At 50.7% G+C, this 25,949-nt stretch overlaps 1 protein-coding gene across 1 annotated transcript; it reads right to left on the bottom strand.

Moving 5' to 3' along the window:
- Positions 1-1,490: 1,490 nt before the first annotated feature.
- On the bottom strand, positions 1,491-25,251 carry LOC144718926 (uncharacterized). The gene is made up of 6 exons (XM_078594553.1): positions 25,168-25,251; positions 15,289-15,657; positions 12,932-13,008; positions 11,458-11,794; positions 8,907-8,991; positions 1,491-7,758 (listed from the first exon to the last, which is right to left on the bottom strand). The coding sequence occupies exons 2-6, from the start codon at positions 15,648-15,650 to the stop codon at positions 7,195-7,197; spliced, it is 1,425 nt and encodes a 474-aa protein (XP_078450679.1). The 5' UTR covers positions 15,651-15,657; positions 25,168-25,251; the 3' UTR covers positions 1,491-7,194.
- Between the last annotated feature and the right edge of the window lie 698 nt (positions 25,252-25,949).

Genomic DNA, 25,949 nt, shown 5'->3' with positions numbered 1-25,949 from the left:
GATAGCATCCTATAGCATATTCGGTACACCCACGGCGTGTCGGGTCCAAGCTAAATCATCTGCGGTGCTCTGTAGTGGAGAAATAACGATTGCGTGGTCTATGTCCTTGACACCAGCACCTACCATGGAGCTGATCCGCCCACAGGCAATTGGTTGCCGTTCTTAGAACCGTGGCAGCAGATATATTCGCCTTGCTTCCAATTCAACCTCACAATAAGCCCGCTCTCAGCCAGCCGTGGAAAGACGAAGTGAGATCGTGATCACTGATGCTGAGCGGAAAAAGGCGAGGTTTTAGGACCGTGGCTTTTGATGCTGCTGCTGCTATGTCAGCTCATTCAAAGACAAAGACGCACCCATTCATGCATGCGCACAGATAATATCGCTCGTATATCCGCATTGAACGAATGGGGCAAGCGCTGTTCTGAAGCGCATGCCAGGGTCGCAAAAGCGCACATGGGCACAGTGTGGTCAACACCCATGCCTGGCTGCTCTCGTTAAAGAATGGGTCCACCGAGACTCGGGTCTTGTTCAGTTGTTACATTCCACTGATGTCAGCCGTGTCTGCGAATTCAACTGGGGTGTCTAGGTTTGTGTCACTCGGTACTCGTTTGAGGCCGAGTCGACCTAGAGGAGGCCCGGAGCCGGTTCAGATAATCGTCACTGGTGTTGGCCGTGAGCAGGAATCGAACCCGGGTAGCCAAGTTCGTAGCGCAGCGCGCTAATCGCTACACCACCGCACCCCCCGGTAACACACACACGCACAGTTACACACACACACGCAGTTACACACACAGTAACACACACACACGCAGTTACACACACTAACACACACACACACAGTTACACACACGCAGTAACACACACACACAGTTACACACACACAGTTACACACACGCAGTAACACACACACAGTTACACACACGCAGTAACACACACACAGTTACACACATACGCAGTAACACACACACAGTAACACAGACACAGTAACACACACACGCAGTAACACACACACACGCAGTTACACACACACACAGTAACACAGACACAGTAACACACACAGAGTTACACACACACAGTTACACACACACGCAGTAACACACACACAGTAACACAGACACAGTAACACACACACGCAGTAACACACACACACGCAGTTACACACACACACAGTAACACAGACACAGTAACACACACAGAGTTACACACACACAGTTACACACACACGCAGTAACACACACACAGAGTTACACACACACAGAGTTACACACACGCAGTTACACACAGTTACACACACACAGTAACACACACGCAGTTACACACACGCAGTAACACACACACAGTTACACACACGCACACGCAGTAACACACACACAGTTACACACACACAGTAACACACACACAGTAACACACACACGCAGTAACACACACACAGTTACACACGCACACGCAGTAACACACGCTCGCGATATCACAACGCGTGAAGCAGCAGGGCCCGTGAGGGACATGTTTTAATGTAAACTCTACTCAACGGGAGCCTCGCTCGCTCGCAATGAAAAAGACGCGCAAGCTTTAGTAACCTCGATTCCATATCTCATCGAATAATCCTCCCCTCCCACCACCACGACGACATCGCCGCCCACGACGACGCATCACGAGTGTGCGGCACAACTTTCTGCTTCGCACTGAACGCGTTGGGGCTCTTCGTGACGCCTGGAAAGCATTAGCATCGGTCAAACAGGACGGGCCGCTCACCAGTTGAGTTCAGTCCAGAGTTTCCCTGCCTGAACAGACTCTGCGAGATCATGCATTTGGTCCATGAGGCCACTTGGTTGACGGGTTGGAATATCTACTTAGGCTACTCGGAGACCGAATCGTATCTATTACTTGGTTATTTTCAGTAATGCAGTCTTCAAAGTTAAATCGACGGCGTGGCGTCTCCTCGCGAGGCCTCGAAGTACATCGCCTCCGGGTCGGATCCACACAAGTTGCGGCCGCCAGTCATCAACAGACAGCTCACACAGATGTGCACGCACACACGATCAAAGACATCACAAACGTTTCCGAGAAGATCGCTTGATAGTAGAGTCACGGTCGTCCCGAGATTAGCACCGTGCACGACAAACACGCGCGCGCGCGCGCACACGCAAAGCATTCAGACTTTGTGCAGTATGTGAAAAACCATCAGCTAATTCCTGCATAAGTGCTTTGTGATCGCCTCTTGTCTGAGGTCACCATCACAATAAATGTAAAGCACATGTTGACAGACTGACAGGCAGAGGTGACACGGCGGGGTTGGTGTTGTCCTTATTGGGACTCATCGGTGGAGTTCTGGTCACCAATGCTCAGAGGCTACGATGTCTGCCTCTGAGATCCATACACCGCACGTGCAGTGCCCACACCAACACCATGGTGCCCATCAGCTCGGCTAATGCCAACGATAATAATCGAATCTGTACATGATGAGAATCCCATAACGACTGTGTTTCTGTTACGATGAGTTGGCTCGTCGTGTACACATTTGATGATTGCTTTGCGGGGTCAGTGGCTTCACTTCTCATTTCGCTGCCCAAGCGGTGGTGGTGGTGGTGGTGGAGGTGGAGGAACGGGTCTGATGGTTTGGCCGCCTGCCGGGCAGGATGCTCGTGTTGGTGGGGTAAAGTTAGGGGCACGCGTGGCGGCCTCTCCCGTGAAGCCGTCCACAGCGCAACCACGTGGTGATCGCTTTAATCGGTCTCAGGAGGAGAGTCATCCCGATTGGTGGTGGTGGTGATGATCATTTGATTAGCGAGGATGAATGCGATGATTGTTTTACGACTGATGGCTATTATCGTAATGATGGTTATGGCCTATTTATTACGATGGTGACCATTATGTTGCTTTACTCTATGCGCTGATAAAACGCCTCCTCGTCAAGTACCAAAACGAGACAAAGATCTTCTTCCCGCCATCCTCGTAGCCTCAAGGGTGCACCGCTGATAGCGAGCGTCGATTACAGGCGGCACGAAGCACGTGGAGGTCTTGCGACCGAGCCACTTCCGGCTGCCTTTGTACCCCAAAGCAAGTACTCATTTAAGGCCGAGTCGATCTAGGATATGCTCAGGACAGTTCCAGACACTATTTTATCTCTGATGTTCTGCATTGTGGGGAATGTAACCCTATAATTGCTGGTGCGTAACGAATTAGACCAAAATCACTGCACCACCATTCCCGACACACACGCTGGTGCATTGTGCATGTCTCATCTCGGAGAGCTTTACCGAGTCTCAAAACTCGTGTTCAGGAGGGCCCCATACTAGGAAGTGGGCCATTGTTTTATTATTATTACACGCTTTAATTTAACTCACTGTCTGTTGTTGTATCCTCAATTCTTGTAACTCAACTTTAACCCACTTCCCAATGTGGTATCGACTGCAAACTTGGTATACTTATGTCATACTGATGACAATACTATATTCTATCAAAACATTTTTAAACATTCATTTTATATGTTATGTTTCGGCTTGGGTCTAATTGTCCACGCTCAACTGACGTTGGCTGTAATTGCCCACGGCCCCTTACGTTATGGCAAGCTTCGGGGCCACTTCCTGGAGTCGTGGAGTTCTTCCATTACTAGTACATTTCATAAAAGCGTGTTTAAATTTTTTTTAATATTATTTATTTAAGTTTCTTTTTTTTCGTAGGAGGAAACCAGACTGCCCGGAGCTGTCCACACATGAGCGGAGACCGCTCAACCATCATAACTTCACGCAGATATTTTAACACGCCGGCTGCATCCAAGATACAGAAACCACCCTGGCCCTGCATGGCGATGTCCCCCTTTCCATTCGATCCACCCAACCCTCAATGAATTAGTAGCCTGCATCACTGCCATACTGAATACACGTACTGTATATACTCATACAAAGTTGTCAGTATAACAGACAAGAGTATGTTTGATCGCCTACAAAAATAAACTCGCGTTTTATTCCATCACCCTATGGCTTTCTCGACAAGTGTTGTTCAGCAGCAACATTTAGGCAAACACCCACCCTCTGGACTGCTTTTAACTTCTTCTACGAGTCTCATCCGCAGGGAGTGGCCAGTTGAACAACCGCCTCCGCGTTGCGTATTCTGTCACGGCAAGAGTCCTCCGTGATCACCGTGGGGCACAATCAAGGCCAGTGTGTTGGACAAAAATGTGGTCCAGAACAGAAGCGAAGCGTGAGTGGCATGCCCCCGTATCCAAATTCTTGTCCTCTTCGCAAGCTGGCGCTTAGGCGACCCTCCACTCTGGCTGGGCCCGTGCAGTTGTACCGCTCGCACACTCGATAGCCAATGCATTGGAGTGAAAGTGCTCTTGGTAAGCGGACTGAATTTTGTTGACGTTACTATTGGCGCTAAAATAGACCTCCGCTTATGTGTTTATACATTTTGCTGCCCACACTCCGCCAGGACGCAGCGCACAGTGAGTTGGTGGAGGATTGTCATGTCGCCTGGTAGCCCACAAGGCCACCAGTAACTGAACAACAATAACTATGCATATATATACACACGTTATACTTTATAATAAGGCACGTGGGTTTCATTAAAGTCATCTATGGGGGGGGGGGGGGGGGCGCTCCGTGAGGCTTCTCGCGGTGCGTAGCGGACGCGGGCCCACACCGCGCGCCGCTCTTCTCGGCGCGTGCGGAGAGGGGGGCCCCTCACCCAGGGGGGGGGGGGGTCCCCGCTGGGGTGAGATTTCACCCCGTCCATCTCCAAGCCCTGCTTTAGAGAGGGACGCTGTAGAATAGGCCGACGTTTAGTGCAACGATGAGCCCGCAGCACAAAGAGGAAGACAGACCGATTGTAACGTTCGTCGCTCGCCGCTCTCTGCGCTCTAAAACGAAACGTTTCTGGTACCGACGTGTACAGCCCTTTTGTCTATCCACTCGTGGATGGGGGGGGGGGCTTCCCCACGCCATGCGGGTCGTGGGGGTTGTTTAACCATACTTCACCACGCATCGTCAGTGCGCATTGGTGACGTCGGAGAGTAAAGAAGTGCAATACAACGAATGTTGTTGCTGACAGCCGGTCTTCTGCGTCCGACAATGTAGCCCGACAGACTCAAATTAAACGTTGCCCCTATGCGCTATGAAGAAGGCCAATCGTCTTGATCCGTTACCTACAATAAATATGTTGGTGCCCATTTTTAGGCAGTGCTATATTGAAGAACGTATTGGCGAGTGATTGTACATAATACAGTTTTGTTGGGGTTAAATCGCGTAAATATACACACGCGTCGCAAATAAATATTTACACGATTTAACACAAAAAAAACCTGTATGATGGACATTGGTCGCGAAAGTAGACTACGTGTTAAACTGAGCGATTGTTGATTTGAAGCTTTCGTGACTGCAGGAATCCATACCCTCTAGTTATTTCGGTAAAGTCACGTCGATAGAAAATTAATAGATCACGACGTTTTGATCGCAAAACAAACAATCGTCATCAGGTTTGGACAACCACAGCAATGGAACAATCAAGACACAAGCGGTGCGATGGTGGCCATGCGACCCAAACTATGTTCCGTATAGTAAACAACTGCAGTCGGAGCTCCTTTAACGGAGGAAACGCAGAAACGACAACTCTGTCTCTCTCCTCTCTCTCTCTCCTCTCTCTCAACTCTCTCTCTTCTCTGTCTCTGCTCCTGCAGCACGCTTCCCGTGCAGAGGCGACCTCAACGTTGGCATTTAGCTCCTGAACGCGTTTGCCCATCGCAAGCAAGAGCAATAATTAGGCGACGGTTCTGCTAAACTGTGCGCCAGCCCAGCTCGTGAATGATTATTCATCCATTCTTCACACCGTGGACGGCTGTGTGTGGGGCGACGCCCAGACTGACTCCGCCTGCAGGCATTATCCACACGGGGGTGGGTGATTTACCGATGTTCCCGTCTCATCACCAGTGGCGCCACGCCATGCCGCCGGGACCAATTGGCCCGGGGTTTCCCCACGTAGCACCCACGGTCCTCGCGACCTCAACCAGGGTCCGTCCACCTACTCATGCCTGACCACCCGTGTCGCTTCAAATACAAACCAAGCCAACGCGAGCTACGGGTCTGCGATGATTGCCAAGCACGCGCCACGTGACGGTATAGAGAGCGAAGGTGTACAATGAAGTACTCCCGAATTTACACACGCGCACAAAGCGTTACACACAATTTCGCTCTCTTAAATCGAGGGAGCGCTCCCTCCACGTCACACGTGACAAAAACACAAAGATCCCCCAGATAGCCTTTAACAGACTTGCAGCAAGTGCTGTTAGCGAGCACCATACTAAGGCTGGGACGGTGTGGGACGTGCTGATGTTAACACACCAACCGGGTACTCGTTTTAAAAGGCTGCCTCGACTTATGGGAGGGCCCGCGAACGGTTCAGATATCACTCGCCACTTAGATTAGCCTTGGCCAGGAGTCAAACTCAATGTGCTGGGTTTGTTAGTGCAGTGCGTGAACTGCAGCGCCTCTGCTCCCTACATCACATGTTATACAATCATCAACACGATTTGTGTCTGAACGGCAGAAAATACGTAACATGAAAAATAAGTACCAGGGTAGGAAAAAACATCGTTTCAAATGTGGTGAAATATAATGTGAGAAATCTATAAATATATACAGTCAAACCCCGAATAACGTCGGGGATACGTTCCTGAAAGGTGCGACGACGAATATGGAAACGACGTCAATCAAAACGATAACAGCGTAGGAGATACCAGACAGGACGGATGGCGTCAGCGACGTAAGTGTGGGTTTAGGCGACGCAAACCAGGTAGTGGTCTTAATAAAGTGACGACGTATTTGCGAAATGACGTAAAAGGGGGAGACGTAATGAAATGTGGGGAGTGGTAGTGTAGCGGTTAGCGCACTGCGCTACGATCCCGGCAACCCGAGTTCGATTTCCTCTCACCGCCAACACCAGTAACGATTATCCGAACCGGTCCTGGACCTCCCCTAGATCCACTCAGCCTCAAATGAGTATCTGGTGCGGTGTGTAAAATCATCGCCACTAGGGAGACAAAGACGACCGGGCATGTTGTTGGCCACCCACCCCCTCGTGTACCGTTTTGGCCTTCAAAGGGCGCTCGCAAAAAGCACTTGCCCCAACAGTCTGTTCGGCTATACAGGGAATCTTTGTCTTTGTCCCTTCTAATCAATGCGGCCCCATTGGTAGATGTGGCTACTCCCGCAGTAGACGAAGCTGCTGCTGCCCTAAGATCGACGCTGCTGCTGCTGCCCGCTCAGGTGCCGCTGAAGAGGCTGGAGCGCGAGCAACTGCCCTGGTGGTCACGACTGCGGCTCGACATAGGAGCGCCGCTCCCCTCGAGGCGTCGTCGCCGCATGTGGCTGAAGCTGGTGATGACAGAGTCGGATTTGTGGCTGGCGATGAGGCTGCAGCGGCAGAAGTAGCGCCAGCAGCAGCAGCAGGCTCCCTGGCTCCAGGAGACGACGCAGTTGAAGAAGTTTGAGACGCAACCGAGGACGCATCTCCGGAGAGTGATGTCGATGCAGCAGGAGATGAAGCAGATGATGATGCTGCTGCTGCTGCTGCTGCGTCAGGAGATGGAGAGCTGGGATGGCTTTGGTCTGTGGGCGTCGGGCTGGGGAGGGGAGAGCCGAGCTCCGCTTCCTGCTCCATCTGCTGCAGCCTCTCCAGCTGCTCCAGGTCTCGGCTCGACGGAATTGAGTCCTTACGGGGGCGACCCTTGGGCTTCGTGGGGGAAAGCAAGCCGCTGCCTACCACCTGGAGAGGCACACGAAGGGGAGACTCACTCAAGGAATCCCTCGGCAGATTGCTCTCCCAGTTACTCGACCACTTATGGATGTACTGAATGTTGAACTTCTTTCGCACCGTACGTAGTCAACCATGGTAACACTCTGTAACACAATTTTTTTCCTGGGTACCAAGTGTTATTTTTTTTATTGCTTATGCCTAAAAAGTATGGAAAATGGCTACGATTTCCCACAAACTTTGCTTTTGTGACCAGGACTTTATGTGAACGAAAGACACAAATGCACACGTTTTCTCATTAAAAATAGGTACATTTCTAAATATCACTGTCCTGGTGACAAAAGCAACGTTTGTGGGAAATAATAGCCACTTTTTGTACTTTTGAGGCATAAGCAATTAGGAAATATCACTTACTACCCAGGAACAGACAGAGCTTTTTTGTTACACAGTGTTATCGAACGTGTGGAGGAAGGACGAGAAACTAACTTACTCGTTCAGCTACAAACTCGCTAGCTCCAAACAGCCTCATGTCTAGACTTGGTGCATGCCAAGCCGTGGCTGCGAGTGTTTATTCGGCCTCTTCACTCGCCAGACATTGTGTCATCACACCTGCTGTGTGCTTAAGGATCATTGCGTCTCACTGGAAGATTAATTCCTGTCCGAGGAGTTGCCTTCCTGAGGAAATTAAGCGAGGGATCAGAAGATATCTGCCGGTACTTTTATCAGCAGTCAAGATGTACCCCAGTTCCGTGTTGATCACCGACACGGCTGGTTGTGATGTAGCCCCACACCTCTGTCTGATCCACCACCGTGTTACGAGGACCATGATAGCATTCCCCCCTTCCTGCCATTGAACAAACTGTGGATTAAAACGCGGGATTCATCGGCCACGCACTGTTTGTGGCTTCATTTGTAGTCATGGAAGTCTGTACTGTACTCGATTCAATCTCCACTTAATTAATTGTCCCTATTAAATTGCTTCGCTGTAAAGATCTGCGTGCAATTTTCCCACTAGTCTCGGGATTCTGTCTCTATCAATGCCAACATTTGCTAACATTTCTGTCTTGGCAATCACCAAGCTTCCTGTAAATACGTATACAGGAAATCAGTAATGCGAAGGTGAGATTTTATCAGTGAAATGACAAATGAATTGTCCTTACAATTTTCTTCCATTTCATGCGCCGATTCTGGTACCAGGTTTTCACCTGAAGTTGAGTCAGGCCCAGACATCCGGCCAAATCAATCCTGTAGGGAGACACGACAACACCAAACAACAACACTCACAAACAACAACAACACTCACAAACAACAATACTCGCAAACACAACAACACTCATAAACACAACCATCAACTCATAAACATAATCACCACAACAACACTCCAACTGTTGTGGCAGTTATTGGGACTATTTCAAACTCATGCATTATCTCGCGGATGGTGGGGTACATGGCGGACACGTGAACTCTCATAAAGACAATGCGCACGAACGAAACCTGAGTAAAGAATTGCCTCTCTATTTGGGGACTTTACGCCATCGTAACACAGCAGCCAAATTAATCAAAGGGTTTCCCAAAACTTAAAACCATTCAAAACAAAACCGATGTTATCATGCTTCCGAGAACTGACGCACGCTGGAACGCATTACAAGAAGAGCCATTTGCCGTGGTCCGTGAGCTCGTGCACCCCGTGATCTCGTGCACCCCGTGAGCTCGTGCACCCCGTGAGCTCGTGCACCCCGTGAGCTCGTGCACCCCGTGAGCTCGTGCACCCCGTGAGCTCGTGCACCCCGTGATCTCGTGCACCCCGTGAGCTCGTGCACCCCGTGAGCTCGTGCACCCCGTGAGCTCGTGTACCCCGTGATCTCGTGCACCCCGTGAGCTCGTGCACCCCGTGATCTCGTGCACCCCGTGAGCTCGTGCACCCCGTGAGCTCGTGCACCCCGTGATCTCGTGCACCCCGTGTTCTCGTGCACCCCGTGAGCTCGTGCACCCCGTGATCTCGTGCACCCCGTGATCTCGTGCACCCCGTGATCTCGTGCACCCCGTGTTCTCGTGCACCCCGTGAGCTCGTGCACCCCGTGAGCTCGTGCACCCCGTGATCTCGTGCACCCCGTGAGCTCGTGCACCCCGTGATCTCGTGCACCCCGTGATCTCGTGCACCCCGTGAGCTCGTGCACCCCGTGAGCTCGTGCACCCCGTGAGCTCGTGCACCCCGTGAGCTCGTGCACCCCGTGAGCTCGTGCACCCCGTGAGCTCGTGCACCCCGTGAGCTCGTGCACCCCGTGATCTCGTGCACCCCGTGAGCTCGTGCACCCCGTGATCTCGTGCACCCCGTGAGCTCGTGCACCCCGTGATCTCGTGCACCCCGTGATCTCGTGCACCCCGTGAGCTCGTGCACCCCCCTTGCTGGTGCCAGTGGCTCCCCCCGCCACGCGCGTCCTGCGCGGCACGCGGGCGGCTTCATCGCAGCTCGCTTCGGCAAATGCTGCTCGAATTTTCGCTTAGGGGCCGTCCATAAATGACGTCACGCGATTTTGGACGATTTTTTTACCCCCCCCCCCCCTCGTCACACGGCGTCACAAAAAGTCAGACCCCCTCAAATATGACGTTACAAAGCTCTGCCCCCCCCCCCACCCAAAATAAAACGTGCTTCAAACCGCTTTAAACTATTGTCATTGTAGTGCGTATTTAATGTGCCGCTGCACTCTGATGTTGTAGGTGAAAACATTGATTAAAAAGTCTATTTAATTAAGTAGAACGTGTTGTCTATATTTATTTAAATTTGCGCATTTTGATGTGACGTCACATTCCTCAACCCCCCCCCCCCCCTCGTCACACATCGTCACAAATGTCTGACCCCCCCCCCCCCCACAGGTGCGTGACGTCATTTATGGACGGCCCCTTATCCGGTTATCTGGTTCGATCAAAGGAGAAGTCCTTTCCCACAAAGCATCGCGAGCGCACGTGCGGCGTCGCTAGCGCACCCAGTGTGGCACTGCTCGACATTGAGATGGATGATCATCCCGTCGTCGCTGTCGCCCCAAGCTCGTCTCCCTCTTGCCTGCTATGCAGGAGGGGGGCGTGGGGTTCGATACCGGATGGATTTTAAGACCGGGAGCAAGTGGAGGGCTTCACCATTGTGGAAAATTGCCCGATGACGCTGGATGTAATTACCAGCGAAAACGTCGTACTCAAAATTGTAAATGATGTTGATTCACTCTTCAACACACCGGTGGGTTAAAGTAGTGAACTATTTGTCTTTTGTAAACGTGACACATTTTTTACTGTTTGGCCGTGTCGGGTGGTGGAGGCTTACGACACATTCATAAAAAGACGCGATCTAACCCAAAAACCTTTATTATGAATAATATTGCTCGCGAAAGCCTACGTGTTAAACTGGATTTAAATGTTAGTGTAGTTATTTGATATTGGCACATTCATTCACCAATGATAGGATTTCACACATTTATAAATCACCTCCCGTACCCCCGGGGACATGGCTACGTACCCACTGGGGTCCGCGTTCCCCCGGTTGAGAGCCACTAGTTTAACCCCTGCTCAACTCAACAAACGTATCAACTCTCACCAATCACAACTTTGAATGATGCTGTTTGTCCTGAGCCGTTGAGCATTTTTTTGTCCTTTTGGCACCGTGTTAAGCAATTGTGTTTAAAAAAAAAGGGCACCCCCACCACACGCGCTCTGACTCACCTGTCGGGCGTGGAGAGGTACTTCTGCTTCTCGAACTTGGTCTCGAGGCACGTGAGCTGCGACTCGGTGAACACTGTCCGGTTCCTGCGGAGTCGCTTCGCACAGCGGTCCCGCGGGAACGGCGGGGACACGGCGGGCACCGCACCCCCCCCGGGGGCTACCGCACCCCCCCTGGGGCCCACCGCACCCCCCCTGGGGCCCACCGCACCCCCTCCGGCTCCGGGCTGGGCCCTGGGACCTGGGTCCGAGGAAGTCGCCGATCCCCGGGGAATGGCGGGGATCACCCAGCGCGGCGCGGGGGACAGGAAGGTGAAGGGTGCTGAGAGGGAGAGCGGATCTGGGTAACGGGACGTGGGGGAGGAGGAGAGAGTGGGGGAGGGGGGTGAAGTGAATGAAGGGGACAGATGACGAAGAGGGAACGGAGAGATTCAACAGACGAGGGATGATGAGGGCGTGATAGCGAGTCGCACCACGACAGATGTGAGTAGAGACGGAAATCACGAGACAGATGGAGAAAGAGACAAAGGCAGGGATAGATACGGGGAGACAGGAGGACAACGAGATCGGGACAGAAAGTGACAGGCACACATCAGGAGAGGCAAGCAGAGACGATGACAGGAAGAGACAGGGAGAGGCATGGAGAGGGCAGGGAGTGACAGGAGAGGAAGGGTGTGACAGGGAGTGGCAGGGAGTGACAGGAGAGGAAGGGTGTGACAGGGAGAGGCAGGGAGTGACAGAGAGTGGCAGGGAGTGACAGGGAGTGGCAGGGAGTGACAGGAGAGGAAGGGTGTGACAGGGAGTGGCAGGGAGTGGAGTGGCAGGGAGTGGCAGGAGAGGAAGGGTGTGACAGGGAGTGATAGGGAGAGGCAGGGAGTGACAGGGAGTGGCAGGGAGTGACAGGGGGTGACAGGAGAGGAAGGGTGTGACAGGGAGAGGCAGGGAGTGGCAGGGAGTGGAGTGGCAGGGAGTGGCAGGGAGAGGCAGGGAGTGACAGGGAGTGATAGGGAGAGGCGGGGAGAGAGTTAGGAGCACTCACGGAGAATGGGAACTCATGACAACGAAGACCGCGCGTATCTCATCACAACGATGACCGCGCGCGTCTCTTCTGCGGCTCTCGATTCGTGGAAGCGCGTCCACGCTGAATGTGACGTCAGATTGTCACAATCGAGTTTTTATTGCGTTGTTATAAATACATTTTACAATAAAAGGCCATCAAATTAGACCAACTATCAAGACAGACACATCCATCAGTGAAATATAAATTACCGTGCAAATGACCTGTAGTGAACGGCACGGTAATTCGTCCCGATGTGTCACGATTTAGTGATCATGTCTGGCGGTTTTGTTACGAGCCGCTGCGTCGAGGCACGAGCTGCGTGCTGCATCGCTAACATCACACGGCTGCTCGCTGTGTCTAACAACCTCGCCGTTGCCCTCTCGAAACGCAGTGGTCACTGGGTGAGCATCAACTCACCGTCCCTCGGGTCATAGTTGAACTCCACCATGACGTCGTGATTCTCCGCATCCCTCGTGAGGAGGGGTCGCTTCTGCCTGAAGTCAGACGAACAGTCGCGGTCACAGCAATGCCGACGGCAATCGTCGCGAACACGGACTGCAAGGGTGGAACGATTGACCGCTTCTCCGCGCAGAGACTTCATTGACACGGTTTAACACGTGGGCTTTCGCGAGGCAATATTATCCACAAGATGTGTTTTTTTGGGATAGATCGCGTTAATATAAATGCGTCGTTAAATCTGCCAACACCCGACACAGCCAATTAGAAAGTTTTGTCACGTAACCAATACATGCCAATTCATTGCTAGTATAGCACGCCGCAATTATTGGTTGACACTGCACGGCACCGCCACCACAATTTTGTTCAAGAACCGCCTCGCTTTCTCATCGTTTATCGTTCGCTCTGTTCCCTCCATTGGCTTAAATGTAGCAATTGCAGATGGCATGCGTATCCAGAATCAGGATCTTTCTTTTATTCTGGAGGAATCCGATGGAGCTGTAAAGCTCTTCTTCACGGATGTCCAGTCGGGGCGGGTCAGAAAGTGACAACAACAAACAGTACAACAGCAACCAGTACTACAAGAACAAACAGTACAACAACAGTACAACAACAGCACAACAACAAACAGCACAACAACAAAACAGGAGTGCAAAGTATAAGAAAGGTAAGCAAATCACCAAAAAAAGTTTTAATAAAAAAAATATTTTTATTTTTAAGTTTGTATGCGTACCTTGCATATACTTTGCACTCCTATCGTGTTTTATTTAAATAAAATAAAAAAATTAACTATTTTATATTTTACCAGATAAATCCCACGATAGCTATTATTTTTTTTTTATAGAAGCAACCTGGCCATAAATGGTAGCTCAACGAAGTGGCTTATCGCGTGCGAATGTTTCGCAGACAAATAATAGAAATTGTCTAAACGCATGTTTCTCAATGTGAAGGGAAAAAAACGGAGGAGCCTGGAGAAAAGAATCCACGCGACCGCGGTGAGAGCAGCCGTCAGGGTCGGGATCAAACCACCGACCTCCTGAGTAGCAGGCGAGGAGGGTGACGTCACGTCACCGTGGTGCCCCGTTAGTAGATGAATATTATTTGACGATTTGTGTACTTCGCAAATAATAATTTCTTACACGAACGGAGCTTAGGAACAGATTCACGAGCATTACAAACAAATATATGATTCAGTCGTTCAATCGGTCGGCGCAGCTGTCGATTGTGCAGGCGGTGCGATTACACCGGGGCCCATCGGGCCTTAGGGGCTGAAGCGCCGGTGGGGGAATTGGACAACGACAGGGCACGTGGGGGGTGATGAGCGTGGGGGGTGAGGAGCGTGTGGGGTGAGGAGCGTCTGGAGCGGTGGTGCAGCGGTTAGCGTGCCGCACAACGAACCCAGCGACCCAAGTTCTAAGCCGGCTCACGACCAACACCAGTGACGTTTAACGGAACCGGTCCTGAGCCTCCCCTAGGTTGACTCATCCTCAAATGAGTACCTGGTATGATGTGTAAATATCGCCCCTAAAGGAGACAAAGGCGGTCGGGCGTGGGGTGTTGGCCACCATCGTGTATCGTTCAGGCCTTAATAGGTGCTCGCTAAGAGCACTTGCTCCAAAAGTCTGTTTAGGCTAGACGGGGGATCTGTGTATTTGTCTTTGGTGAGTAACAGGAACGAACAGAGCAGGGCTCTGTCCGGGAGGTGGGGCTTAGTTTTCAGGGGGGTGGGGCTTAGTCTTCAGGGGGTGGGGCTTAGTCTTTAGGGGGTGGGGCTTAGTCTTCAGGGGGTGGGGCATCGCCACATCTGCCCCTCCCCCTTACCTCCCCGTTACCATTTAAACCCTGACAATGCATTATTTATTGGCGTTTCTAGATCCGCCTCTGTAAAGCCGTGAATTACAAACGAGCGTCTGATAATGTTCAACAACGACCCGTGTCCTTCATTGATCTCAAGGCTTCTTTCAAGAGGGTCCTGCATGGGGATGTTTGTCCAATTCCTTTTTGAACGAGGACTTCGTTTTTTTGCTCATTTGTCGGAGGACACTGAAGCGAGTGTTCGGAGAAATCTCGCCAATGCTACACGATGAGATAACAACACTAACCGGCTCGCTTGCTGTACTGCCTTCTATCAACCTCGCACACCCAGCGGGTTTGTGAGTTTCACAAATCTTTACGTGATCCACCAACCCTCTCGCCTCCAAAGCGCTGACTTGCAGCCCTGCAGGGACCCCCACCGTTAGCCCCGCGGCCCTCGTGTTGCTGCTGTTATTGTGTTGTCATTGCCGTCCCTGTGTTGTTTGTTGTTGTTGTTGTCGTACTTGCGTCTGTCCGATGTCGCCAAGTCCACGAAGGAGTCGTCCTCGCTCTCCCGTCCGTCGCTGTCGCCCTTCAGGATCTCCTCCACCATGAACGATATGTAGCGGCGCCTCGGGGCCCCGGGGGCACCTGGGAAGCGCGGGGGCACGCCGGCACCCACGTTGCCCGAGGGAGGGAAGAGACCATGGGTGCTCGAGGGGTAGAAGAGGTCTGGGATCTCGTCGGGATGGAAGTGCCCTGGCGGCGCGAGGAGGCCTCGCTTCTCCAGGGTGGCGAGCGCTCCGCCCAGGTGTCCTCCTCTCATCACTCGCCCCGGGGGCGTCAGCCGCAGGTCCATGGGGGAGTGCTGCAGGTCACGTGACATGCTGGGGCTGTGAGCGCAAAGAGTGGAAAGGGTTGTGGGGGGGGGGGATTTAGCAACCACGAAACGGCTCATCCCTCTACAGTACCCTCGTCCCATCCTCTACAGAACCCTTACCACATCCCATACAGAACCCTCCTCTCACCCCATACAGAACCCTCATCCCCTCCCATATAGAACCCTCCTCTCATCCTACAAATAACCCTCATCACCTCCCATACATAACCCTCCTCTCATCCTACAAATAACTCTCCTCCCATCCCAAACAAAAACATTCTCTCATCCCAAACAGAACCGTCGTCTTACCTGATACAAATGACCATCTAATAATCATGCATGTGCAGCGGCGACCTTGCATGTGAACGCAGACGACGAGTGAACGTGGCTAGGCGAGCGGTGGTGACGGAGTTTGGGAGACCCTGGTAGGATCATCCCCCACATGCACTAAGCGGCCACGCGTGGCGTGTAACGCCTCTGCTCAATCGATGATGATATATCAGTCATTGTACATTTTTTTTTAAACAATGTTTGTTTTACCTTTGTGTTAATGATGGTGCATTAACATTGGCTAACATAGCGTTTCCAGATGTCCTTTCAATTAAATGAAATGCGGAAGGATTGTTTGACACAGTTAGGTAGTAAATCACACATATGCAACTATTTTTTGTTTGTTGACCGGATTCATGATGAGAACCATTCGCGTCGGGTGCCCAGGTGTTCACCCCCGGCGTGCAGCCAACGCAGGTAGCACGCAGCTCGGTCTGCCGGAGCCGTGCGTGAGTTCGCAGCCACGCGTGCAGCTGTGCGCGCTGGTGGGGGTTGGTGGGTCGTGCAAAGATTTATCCCGGGTGATGCGATTCCTGTATCGGGCCCTGCATGGGGTCGCGCATCTCAGAGCGCGCGGTGAACTTTGCACGATCCACCCACCCGGGTGTCCCGGGGAATATTTAAAGCAGAGATAAAGATCCCCCCCTTTATAGCCCAAATAGGGACTAATGAGGCAAGTGCTGTTAACGAGTACCTATGAAGGCCGGCATGGCACAGTGAGCATTGGGCGACGTTCACTTGCCGCTAATAATGCCCTTCCTTCGTTGCGTGATCCTCGAGATCTGTTCAGGAGGAGGGTGCTGCCTGCATTCGGGAGGCTTGGACAAATTACATTTGTGCGTCGTTGGGAAATGTGGGAGGCATTTGGAATTTCCGGAGAAATCCACGCGATACGGAGCGATAACCGCTCGAAGATCAGCATAGACGGGCGCATGAACGGAACTTGCTTTGTGCTGCCAAACCGCACATGCGTATGATGCGGACGATTTGCATAATCGTGTGACGTTATCCGTATATTCTGGGTGTAGTGTGTGCGCCAGTGTTTGAGATATATATACCCAGACACACACTTTAGGTGCACATTGTACCGTGGCCTGTATAGCGAATTTGTATAAGCTGCAAGAGCAACAAAAATAACGGTGATAATTATACAAACTAATTATACAAACACCACCACAATCGTAAGAGGCCAATTCGAATTGCACCTTTGTTTTTCACAAGGGAGAGCTGGCTGAGATAAGACGGGTACCGCCATCACGGTCACAAAGCAGACAGCGGCTCTACGGACAGCGCGGCGAGTTACACGCAGCGCACCTTGAATCAGAGCCAAACTCAAACTGCGCGTTTAACGCGTCGGCTTTCGCGACCAATATTATTCATAATAAAGTTTTTTTTTGGGTTAGATCGCGTACGTATAAATGTGTTGTCTTCTTCTTCGGTCGTTATTGTATTTTATATCTACGTGACTTTACCGAAAGAACCAAAGCGTATGGTTCCTTTACATCTTGATGGAGCGGCCGAGTGAAGTTCTTCATGATCTTGTTGTTGTACTCCCGTGTCGTCGCATCATCGCGTCGGATGTTGGCCGGAGCGATATTCGCCTGCACAGGAAGCCACGGTAGTGGAGTTTGACTTTAGGGAACCGCTGATGATACGAAGCGCGTTGTTAATTTCGGCGTCGACAAGGTTCGTGTGATGGCTTGCACCCCACACCGGGGCACAGGACTCCGCAGTGCAGTGAACAAGGACCTGTGTCGATATCTTCAACATGCTGGCATCGCTTCCCCAGGTTGTTTCCTGCCAAGTTTCTGAATAATATTCACTCGGTGCTTTCATTTCACCTTCAGCTTGTTTGAGGTGGTGGTGGTGGTAGTTAAGCGTCCGATCCAGGGTAACTCCTAGATACCGAGAGGGTGTTCGTCATGCCTTAGCTTCGCCCCGCAGAAGTTAACGTTCAACGTTTTCGAAGCTTGTCTGTTGTTCAGGTGGAAGGCGGAGACGACACTCTGCCATTAAATCACGTGGAAATCACGTTAAATCACATTTAATCAGTGACATCCCACGACTGGATGAGGACCCGCAACCGCCCAGCCCCCTCCTCCCCCGCTCCCCATCGGTGCCGGATTATCCTCTTAGCAAAAGTAGATACATATGTAGTAGTAGCTACACGTGTAGTAGCTACGGGTCCCGCACATTCAAGGGCCCCGCGCTAAATTATTTCAAACTATCAATTCCGGTTTAGTGATTCTGCACTTGATCTATTACTATAGTACAATACTGCCTTCAACTTTTATGAACAACTGGGTGTTTAAGTTTAGCGATTTGTCGTATTATCTGGCTGTATAGCGAATGAAAAATATATAATTACTTTACTGTGCAAGTAAAAAAAGTACGTGTTTAATTTTGTTTGTATTTAGGGCCCCTTTATAACATCTGCTACAAGCCCCGCACTAGCTTAATCGGGCACTGCCCCCTCGTGCCGTATTGATTGCGCGGGGTTGGCGAAGGCGGGGAACATAGACGCGATAATACAGAAGTAGAGTACAACAATATATTTTCTCTACAATGCCCTTACTCCTCGTAAGCCCGCGAGCTCTATATGCAACCTGTGTGCGCGCGCGGAGTGATCACTCGACTGAATCCGCTGTGCAACAAGTCGTGACGCACACGCGGCGGCGATCGAGATGCGAGTGGCACTTCAACAGAGCCCGGCGAGAGAAGGGTTCATTACAGGCAGGAGGGCAAGACAGCCGACATCAAACATCGAGTCCAGGAGGTATGAAAATGCGGACTGCGTCTTAAGTGTAGTTAATGTGGCGCTGCACTCTGATGTTGTAGGAGAACACATTGATTAAAAAGTCTATTGAATTAAGTAGAACGTGTTGTCTATATTTATTTAAAGTTGCGCATTTTGATGTGACGTCACATTTCTCAAACACCCCCCCCCCCCCCTCGTTACACATTGTCACAAATGTCTGACCCCCCCCCCCCAGGTGCGTGACGTCATTTATGGACGGCCCCAAACTGTAACCCGAGAACGGAAACGAGATCACACAAAGCGCAGTTAATCAAATATGCCACGGAAACAACAGGCCCGTGAACAGGGCAGCAGCAGTGGAGAGAGTCGATGATTGGTCAATGACAGCGGTGGCCTTAGCAGCGCGAAGAGGAACCACGGTGGACGGGTGGAACAGGAGGATTCAATTGCAGATCGCAAAAGCGACAACCAAACGCATCGTCGGGAGGAGAGCCGTCTCTCTCTCTCTCAAGACGAGGGCGCGAGGGGGTTTTCCAGCTGTGACACAAACAGAAGCAGCTGCTGCTGCCCTCCGCGAGTCGAAACGCGTGGAGAGCTCTCGGAGCAGAAGGAATAAGCGAGTGAAGCTGTAGGAAACACAGGCGAACCGATTTAATAATACCTCAATCGTGGAATTATATCTCTCAATCATACTGTTTAACACGGGGGAGGATACCGATTTGAATAATGAAAGACCCGTTCGCCTCATACAGCGCGAATATAAATGCTTCACCACGATCAAAGAGAGGCGAATTATGAACCGTTCCGAGGCAACCGATGTAACAAAGCAGGGTTTAGAAAATAGCGTCTACCTTTTAACGCGAACATACCCTCCGAGAATACAAGTAAATAACCGCATAGTATTCTTGGTTCTTTCGGTAAAGTCACGTAGACGGGAAGAAATAAAATAATTAAAATATAAAACAATACAATTCTCACGACGTTTCGACTGCAACACACAATCAATCATCATCAGGTGTGAAATTTATTTTTTGAAAAAAGTGACGGTTTTTTCTGAACGTTTAAATAAAATTTTAACTGCATAGCATTGCAGGCCAATGACAAGTGTCGACTTCTATTTCAGGAGGATCCGCGCGTTTGCGTTGCAGTGGAAGCGCCGGCACCCAGAGGGACCACGACGCACAGACGCATTCACGAAACGACGTGACGTTCGCAAATAGAGTGTGCGTAAGAACAACTCTTACACTACGAGACCTCCTTTACCAGTGGCAAAATATAGTGATAGGTTTTTACCCTTTCAACTGGTACAAATATAAAGGTGTCAGTTTTTGTACTAGTTGAAAGGGTAAAAAAACCTATCACAACAAATCTTACGTTGTACTCGCAGGCGGCATACGAGAACGATGCCGTGCGGTCACGATCACGCGTTCCGCTCCGTTAACCTGCAGCTTCTACATCTTGGACGACACTCCGTGTGACTTCGAGTGTGACTCGAATTAACTACGAAGACTTCGCCCAGAGGCCGGCACTCGTCGTAATTCAGGTGGCACTGAAACACGGCGGTGGGGGGGGCGGAGCCACCGCGAGACGGATATCTCCCGTCTGCCACCCACATGAGCCACACGATGGACCACACAGCAAACCACTGTGCTCTGGGCTCCTACAACGGAGGAGGAGGAACAGCAGCAGAACCACACGAACTGGAACTCCTGTAGTTCTTTCTAAATTTGAAGTTTTCGTGACTGCAAGGATCCATACTCTTTGGTTCTTTCGGTGAAGTCACGTGGGTGAAAATAAAATAAAATAAATAACTAAATCAACGTGGCTGACAGACCTCGACATTGCCATTCAGCTAATTTTGCCATCATACGCGAGAATAGAATGGGATTTATATATATTTATGATATATATTTATTATATATATTCAATAGAATGGGATTTGAGCAACGTGGTGGTGGTGGTCATTGAAGTGCAGATGCGACGCGTATAGCCCCTGCAATCGAGGTTGAATTTGTCTCTATTGTTGACTCGGCTCTCACGCAAAGACGTTGGCAAGTCTCCTTCTCAACGCGATTTTGTTGCCGATTCTGCGAATACCACCATTGGTTAGTTTGTTAAAATAGCCAAGCACGCGTGGTTATCGATTTTTATATTGTGTATACGGTGGACTTCATTCGCACCGTACGTGGCCAGCTGTGCCAATTAGAGGTGCGGGGATTTGTATTTTTTTCGGTAGTATCGTGGGTTGAATATTAATAACATCAGTTCGATTTGTAATTAACCCGTATACGTCGTGCTATGTCACAATATTTGATCATAATAATAATAATTATTACATCAATCGGCTTTAGCGTCACACTCTACAGGAGACGAACTACTCTGTTCACCGACGATGTCGGCATGTTGGAATACGCGAGACACTTCGAGCCATGTCAGACCTTTAGGGTGACCCTTGTCTTGCGAGTGACTCCAGTCAACCCCAGGGCTCAAGTGTCTGGGGGTCCACATTCGGATTGGGTGGTTTCAGGATTTATTTTTTAGACATGAGCGCAGACTGGACCACATTGTTTGTCAGATGTTAGCTGTCTAACGCTTCCAGAATAGCATTATAATTTACATCAATCAGCCACGATCGTCTGAAATGCATTATGCATCGCTCAAACACAATTCAAGACGGATGCATACGCTCTACATAAAACACTCACATATATATATTTATATAGATATATATATAAAATATGGAGTGGATACACGTCATCGTCAACTCTCCTTGGTCTGTGAATTGCACGCCAGCGCGAGAGAGATTGTTGTGTGTCGTCGTGGACACTTTATCTCATCTCTCTAGGCCGACTCGCTGGTCCTCATCGGTGAACCAAGTGATTCGTCTTGCGCGCAGTAGGACCCTAAAGCCGACATAAAGCGAGGAAAGCCCTCGCCATCGGTTCCTATAGCAGGACAAGACAAAATATAAAGTTTCCCCCGTCTAGCCTTGACAGACTTTTGGAGCAAGTGCCGTTAGCGAGAACTATTGAAGGCCGTCATAGAACACGAGGGGGCGAGTGGCCAGCACCACCCATGACCGCCTTTGTTTCTCCAGTGGCGATGTTAACACACCGATCCAGGAACTCATATGAGACTGAGTCGACCTAGCAGAGGCCCAGAACCGGTTGAGATAATCGTCACTGATGTTGGCTGGAGGCGGGAATCAAACTGGGGTTGCCGGATTCATAGATCAACCACTCCCCACAAGACACACGTGCGCGCACACGTGCACACACAACCACGCACACGCTCTGGCTTGTTAGCAGTTGAGACTAACACGATTCGCACCGAGGCACAGCCATCGTGAGGCTTTAGATGGAATTGTTGATGATGGACTACAGTACATTTTACATTTCGTACCTTATATGATCATATGAGTCACGGTTAATTTTAACAAAATAAAATAAATATAACAAATGTAATTTCATAACATATTAAATGGCAACACATACGGTGTATGCACAGTATTGGCCAATTATTGTTTTCAGTATGTTCCTGTTACGCGTGGTATAAATCCGGTATACCCGAAGAAACCCCACGTCACGCACGCGAAGATAGGGCACTCAAAACCTCACACAGATCTCTTTAAGAACCCACTGTCTTGCAATCCCGCCGAGGCCACCTCGCATCCTAACGAGGTTGGGAGTTTCACAGATCTCTACGTGACCCACCAACCCATGCATCCGGACAGCCGCCGGCTCACGGGTGCACCGAGCCATCGCGCCCGACCACTCTCCACCGCAGTCAGTAGAACAGTTCCAACGACTCCCCCTTCCAAAATTCTGGACATTTGCCAAAAACGATCATTTTAACGAACTGTTTAACAACTTACGAACAAGCAACTCTTTTTGTATTTGATCAGGTAAGGCCCACGGAGCTATATAGATATTTTTCAGAAGCAACATGGCCACCAAGTGACCATTCAACGAAGTGGCTTATTACGTAGAAATTCATAGCAGCCAAATACTCTAAATGCATTTTATAATTGTGGAGGGAAACTCCGAAGGACGCCGAGAGAAAAATCCACGCGACCACAGGGAGAACATGCAAACTTAAAATAAACAAGCTTCACGGTTGGGATCGAACCCATGTCCTCCTGCATACCTGGCGAGGGAATTAACATCTCGCCACCGCTTAGCATATCCCATAATTGCTTGGGTTTATCATTGTTTACTTACTGAGTAAAATAAACCCACAGTGATAAGTCACTCGAAAGGAATTGGGGTGGAGCGGTGGCGCAACGATAATATAATTAAGCGATCTGCGCGATGAATCCGGCCAAGTTCGATTCCCGGGCCATGTCCGAGGCGTTCCTGGGTCTCCCGTCATCACCATCCTGGCGAAGTGTGACCACACAACCCCCACAACCGGCACGGCGTGGCGAGAGGCCTCCGTCCAGCAGTAGATTCACCAAGGGCTCTCTCAGCTATCGTGCCATTATTATTTTGTGAAGCTGGACTGAATTGTGTGACTGGGCCAGTTTCTCCCGGTGAAGGTGCATCCTCCCTCCCGAGAGAGGAGGCGATCAACCTCCCACTCGCCGCACGAGGTCACCCCCCGTGTTGTGTGCGCTACACTCTGGGCTCGCAATCGGGGAGCGGGATTTTCCCGACGTCGCGCCTCATAAAAGGCCAATTACATGGTTCACTGGTGACGATGGTATGTGTCTATGTACACGTGGCGAACACGAGACGGAGAAAGATGTAGCGCCAGGTAGAGACTGACCCTGCCCCTGTGATTGAAGCCGTTCACCCTTCTCTCTGGGCCGTCATTTTTTTGGGGGCCTCAAATTGGTAAGAAAAAAAATCAACTCAGTTTACATTTATTCATAACGATGGACTCGATTATGTTTGTCCTATGTTTCAGCGTTCTCTAGCTTCGAGAAAACCACTAAAATCAGCACCGGTTACAGTCGTCTATGCGTTCTGTAAATTACAATATTTAGATATTGTATGCGAGTGAGGTATTCGATAGCCCCGATGATATGTACAATATTGTGATTGTAAACAAAACTTTAAAAACACTAATTTGGCCTATTGGACCACGTGAGGGTATCACTTGAGACCAGGCCGCACGTGTCTCTGAGAAGGGCGATGCCAAGTCCCACAGCCACGGCGACGAGGTTTGGGATCACGGAGGCGCGAGTGCTCGGTTGTAACGTGGAATTGCCCACCAGTACGGTCGATGGTGTCACGCGAGCGCCTTGGTAATCAATGCCATTTGTAAATAGTATGGTTACCTTTCCAGACATGACTGAACGATGCGTACATACATACAGACGTACGTGCCTACACGGAAACATGCATCCAGACAATCAGACGCACACACTCTAATACATTAAACACACGTGCAGACACTTACATACGGACACAGTTCCCCCGTTTAGCCTTCACAGACGTTTGGGGTATGTGCTGTTCGCGAGCACCGATGAAGGCCGTAACGGCACACGGTATGGTAGGTGGCCAGCACCACCCCCGGTCATCCTTGTCTCGGTGTTGGCGACGTTTACAAACAGAACCAGGTTCTCATTTGCGGATAAGTCGACCTAGGGGAGTTCCCAGGACCGTTTCAAATGTTCGTCACGGTTGCTATTGGTCGTGAGCGGGAATCGAACTCGGACCATCGGGTTCGTATAGCGTAGTGCGCTCACCGCAACTACCGCTCCCCGCACACCCAACACGGACTTGCACACCCACACAGACTCACACACCCGGACTCACACACTCACACGGGCTCACACACTCACACGGACTCACACACTCACACAGACTCACACACCCACACAGACTCACACACCCACACAGACTCACACACTCATACGGACTTGCACACCCACACCGACTCACACACTCACACCGACTCGCACACCCACACGGACTCACATACCTACACAGACTCACACACTCACACGGACTCGCGGACACGCGCACAGACTCGCGCACACGCGCGCGGCCACAGATGTCGATACACTCGACACGCTCAGCGATGCCACGCGAACCAAACTTTTCTCAACTCTTCTAATGCGCACTTAAACGAGTGACACACAAACCTCGACACTGATATTAGTATTAGCCCCATCACCTTTTCATGAAATGTCCTTCCAATAACCAAAGTACAGCCACAGTGTACTTCAGTACAACCACCGCACATTCATACGAGCACAAACGTCTCGTAGTTTAAATAAACCGCCCATTTATTTACAAAAACCTACACATTTGTTATCTTACATTTAAAACGACATCGATTAACTTAACACACCGCGCAAAAAAAACACATGCAAGTACAAGCCAAGAGGAATGAGGGAGGGAGAAAAAAAGCTGAGTTGAGAGACGTGAACGAGCGTGATGATGGTGTCGGAGAAGTGAGAAAGAGAGAGAGAAGGCCGGCACCCACCGTACGCGAGTCGGGGCCGTCTGTGAGTCTCTCTCCTCTCCGCTCTCTTACTCGGTCACCCAGGTGAGCTCACCTGCACAGCTCCCCCGCCCACAGCCCCGCCCCGCACGCGGGTTGCCCGCCCACGAGAAGTTACGTGCGGTGTCCGTGTCGTCGTGACGTCTCGCGCAGGTCACGCTCAGGAGATTTCGATGAGTGGTGCGGAGTGTAATCACGATTCTCAATCATCGCCAGCAGCACCAGCAGCAGCACCACCAGCAGCAGCAGCATCAGCAGCAGCACCAGCAGCAGCAGCAGCAGCTGCAGCAGCCATGATCCATCCCCTGCTGGGTGACGGCCTCCCCTAGCCGCCACCCTTCACGATCTTGCCACATGCGAACAATCCATTGCAGCCAGCGCGTGCACAAAAACAGATGTTATCGCTCCATCTCCTCGGGGGACATCCCTCTCGAACGCGTTGGCTGCCACTCCATCATTCATCTCGACCATCGTCCATCATCCTTCCTAGCCAGCGTGTCCTGCCCAAGCCCGCTTACTTTTAGTTCGAAAGATTTCATTAACATGCGCACGTTCTCGAATCCGTGTGTTCTTCTCCCTGTCTCTCAAATGTAATTCCAATCACGCATCTCGCCATGCTTCTCTGCACACGCTCAAGCCTGTGTTCCGCATGGCTCTTTGGTGACCGCGTTTGTCATGATTCGTAGATTTAAATCAGGCGCTGGCCTTCATCATGCGCGAGGCATCAAAGTGCACGGTTGATAATCGATTCTATATCCGAATCG

Source organism: Lampetra planeri, chromosome 5 (genome assembly GCF_965212315.1).
Source record: "Lampetra planeri chromosome 5, kcLamPlan1.2.h2, whole genome shotgun sequence".
In the NCBI taxonomy this organism is placed as follows: domain Eukaryota; kingdom Metazoa; phylum Chordata; class Hyperoartia; order Petromyzontiformes; family Petromyzontidae; genus Lampetra; species Lampetra planeri.
Note: the sequence above shows the minus strand (reverse complement) of the source record. Positions and strands in the feature narration are given on the sequence as shown.

Coding starts and splice junctions, on each gene's coding strand:
- LOC144718926 (XM_078594553.1), bottom strand. CDS start 15,650: ATGTCACGTGACCTGCAGCACTCCCCCATGGACCTGCGGCTGACGCCC. Junction 8,992..11,457: donor TACCTCTCCACGCCCGACAG/GTGAGTCAGAGC, acceptor GTCTCCCTACAG/GATTGATTTGGCCGGATGTC. Junction 7,759..8,906: donor GCATGAAATGGAAGAAAATT/GTAAGGACAATT, acceptor GTGCCTCTCCAG/GTGGTAGGCAGCGGCTTGCT.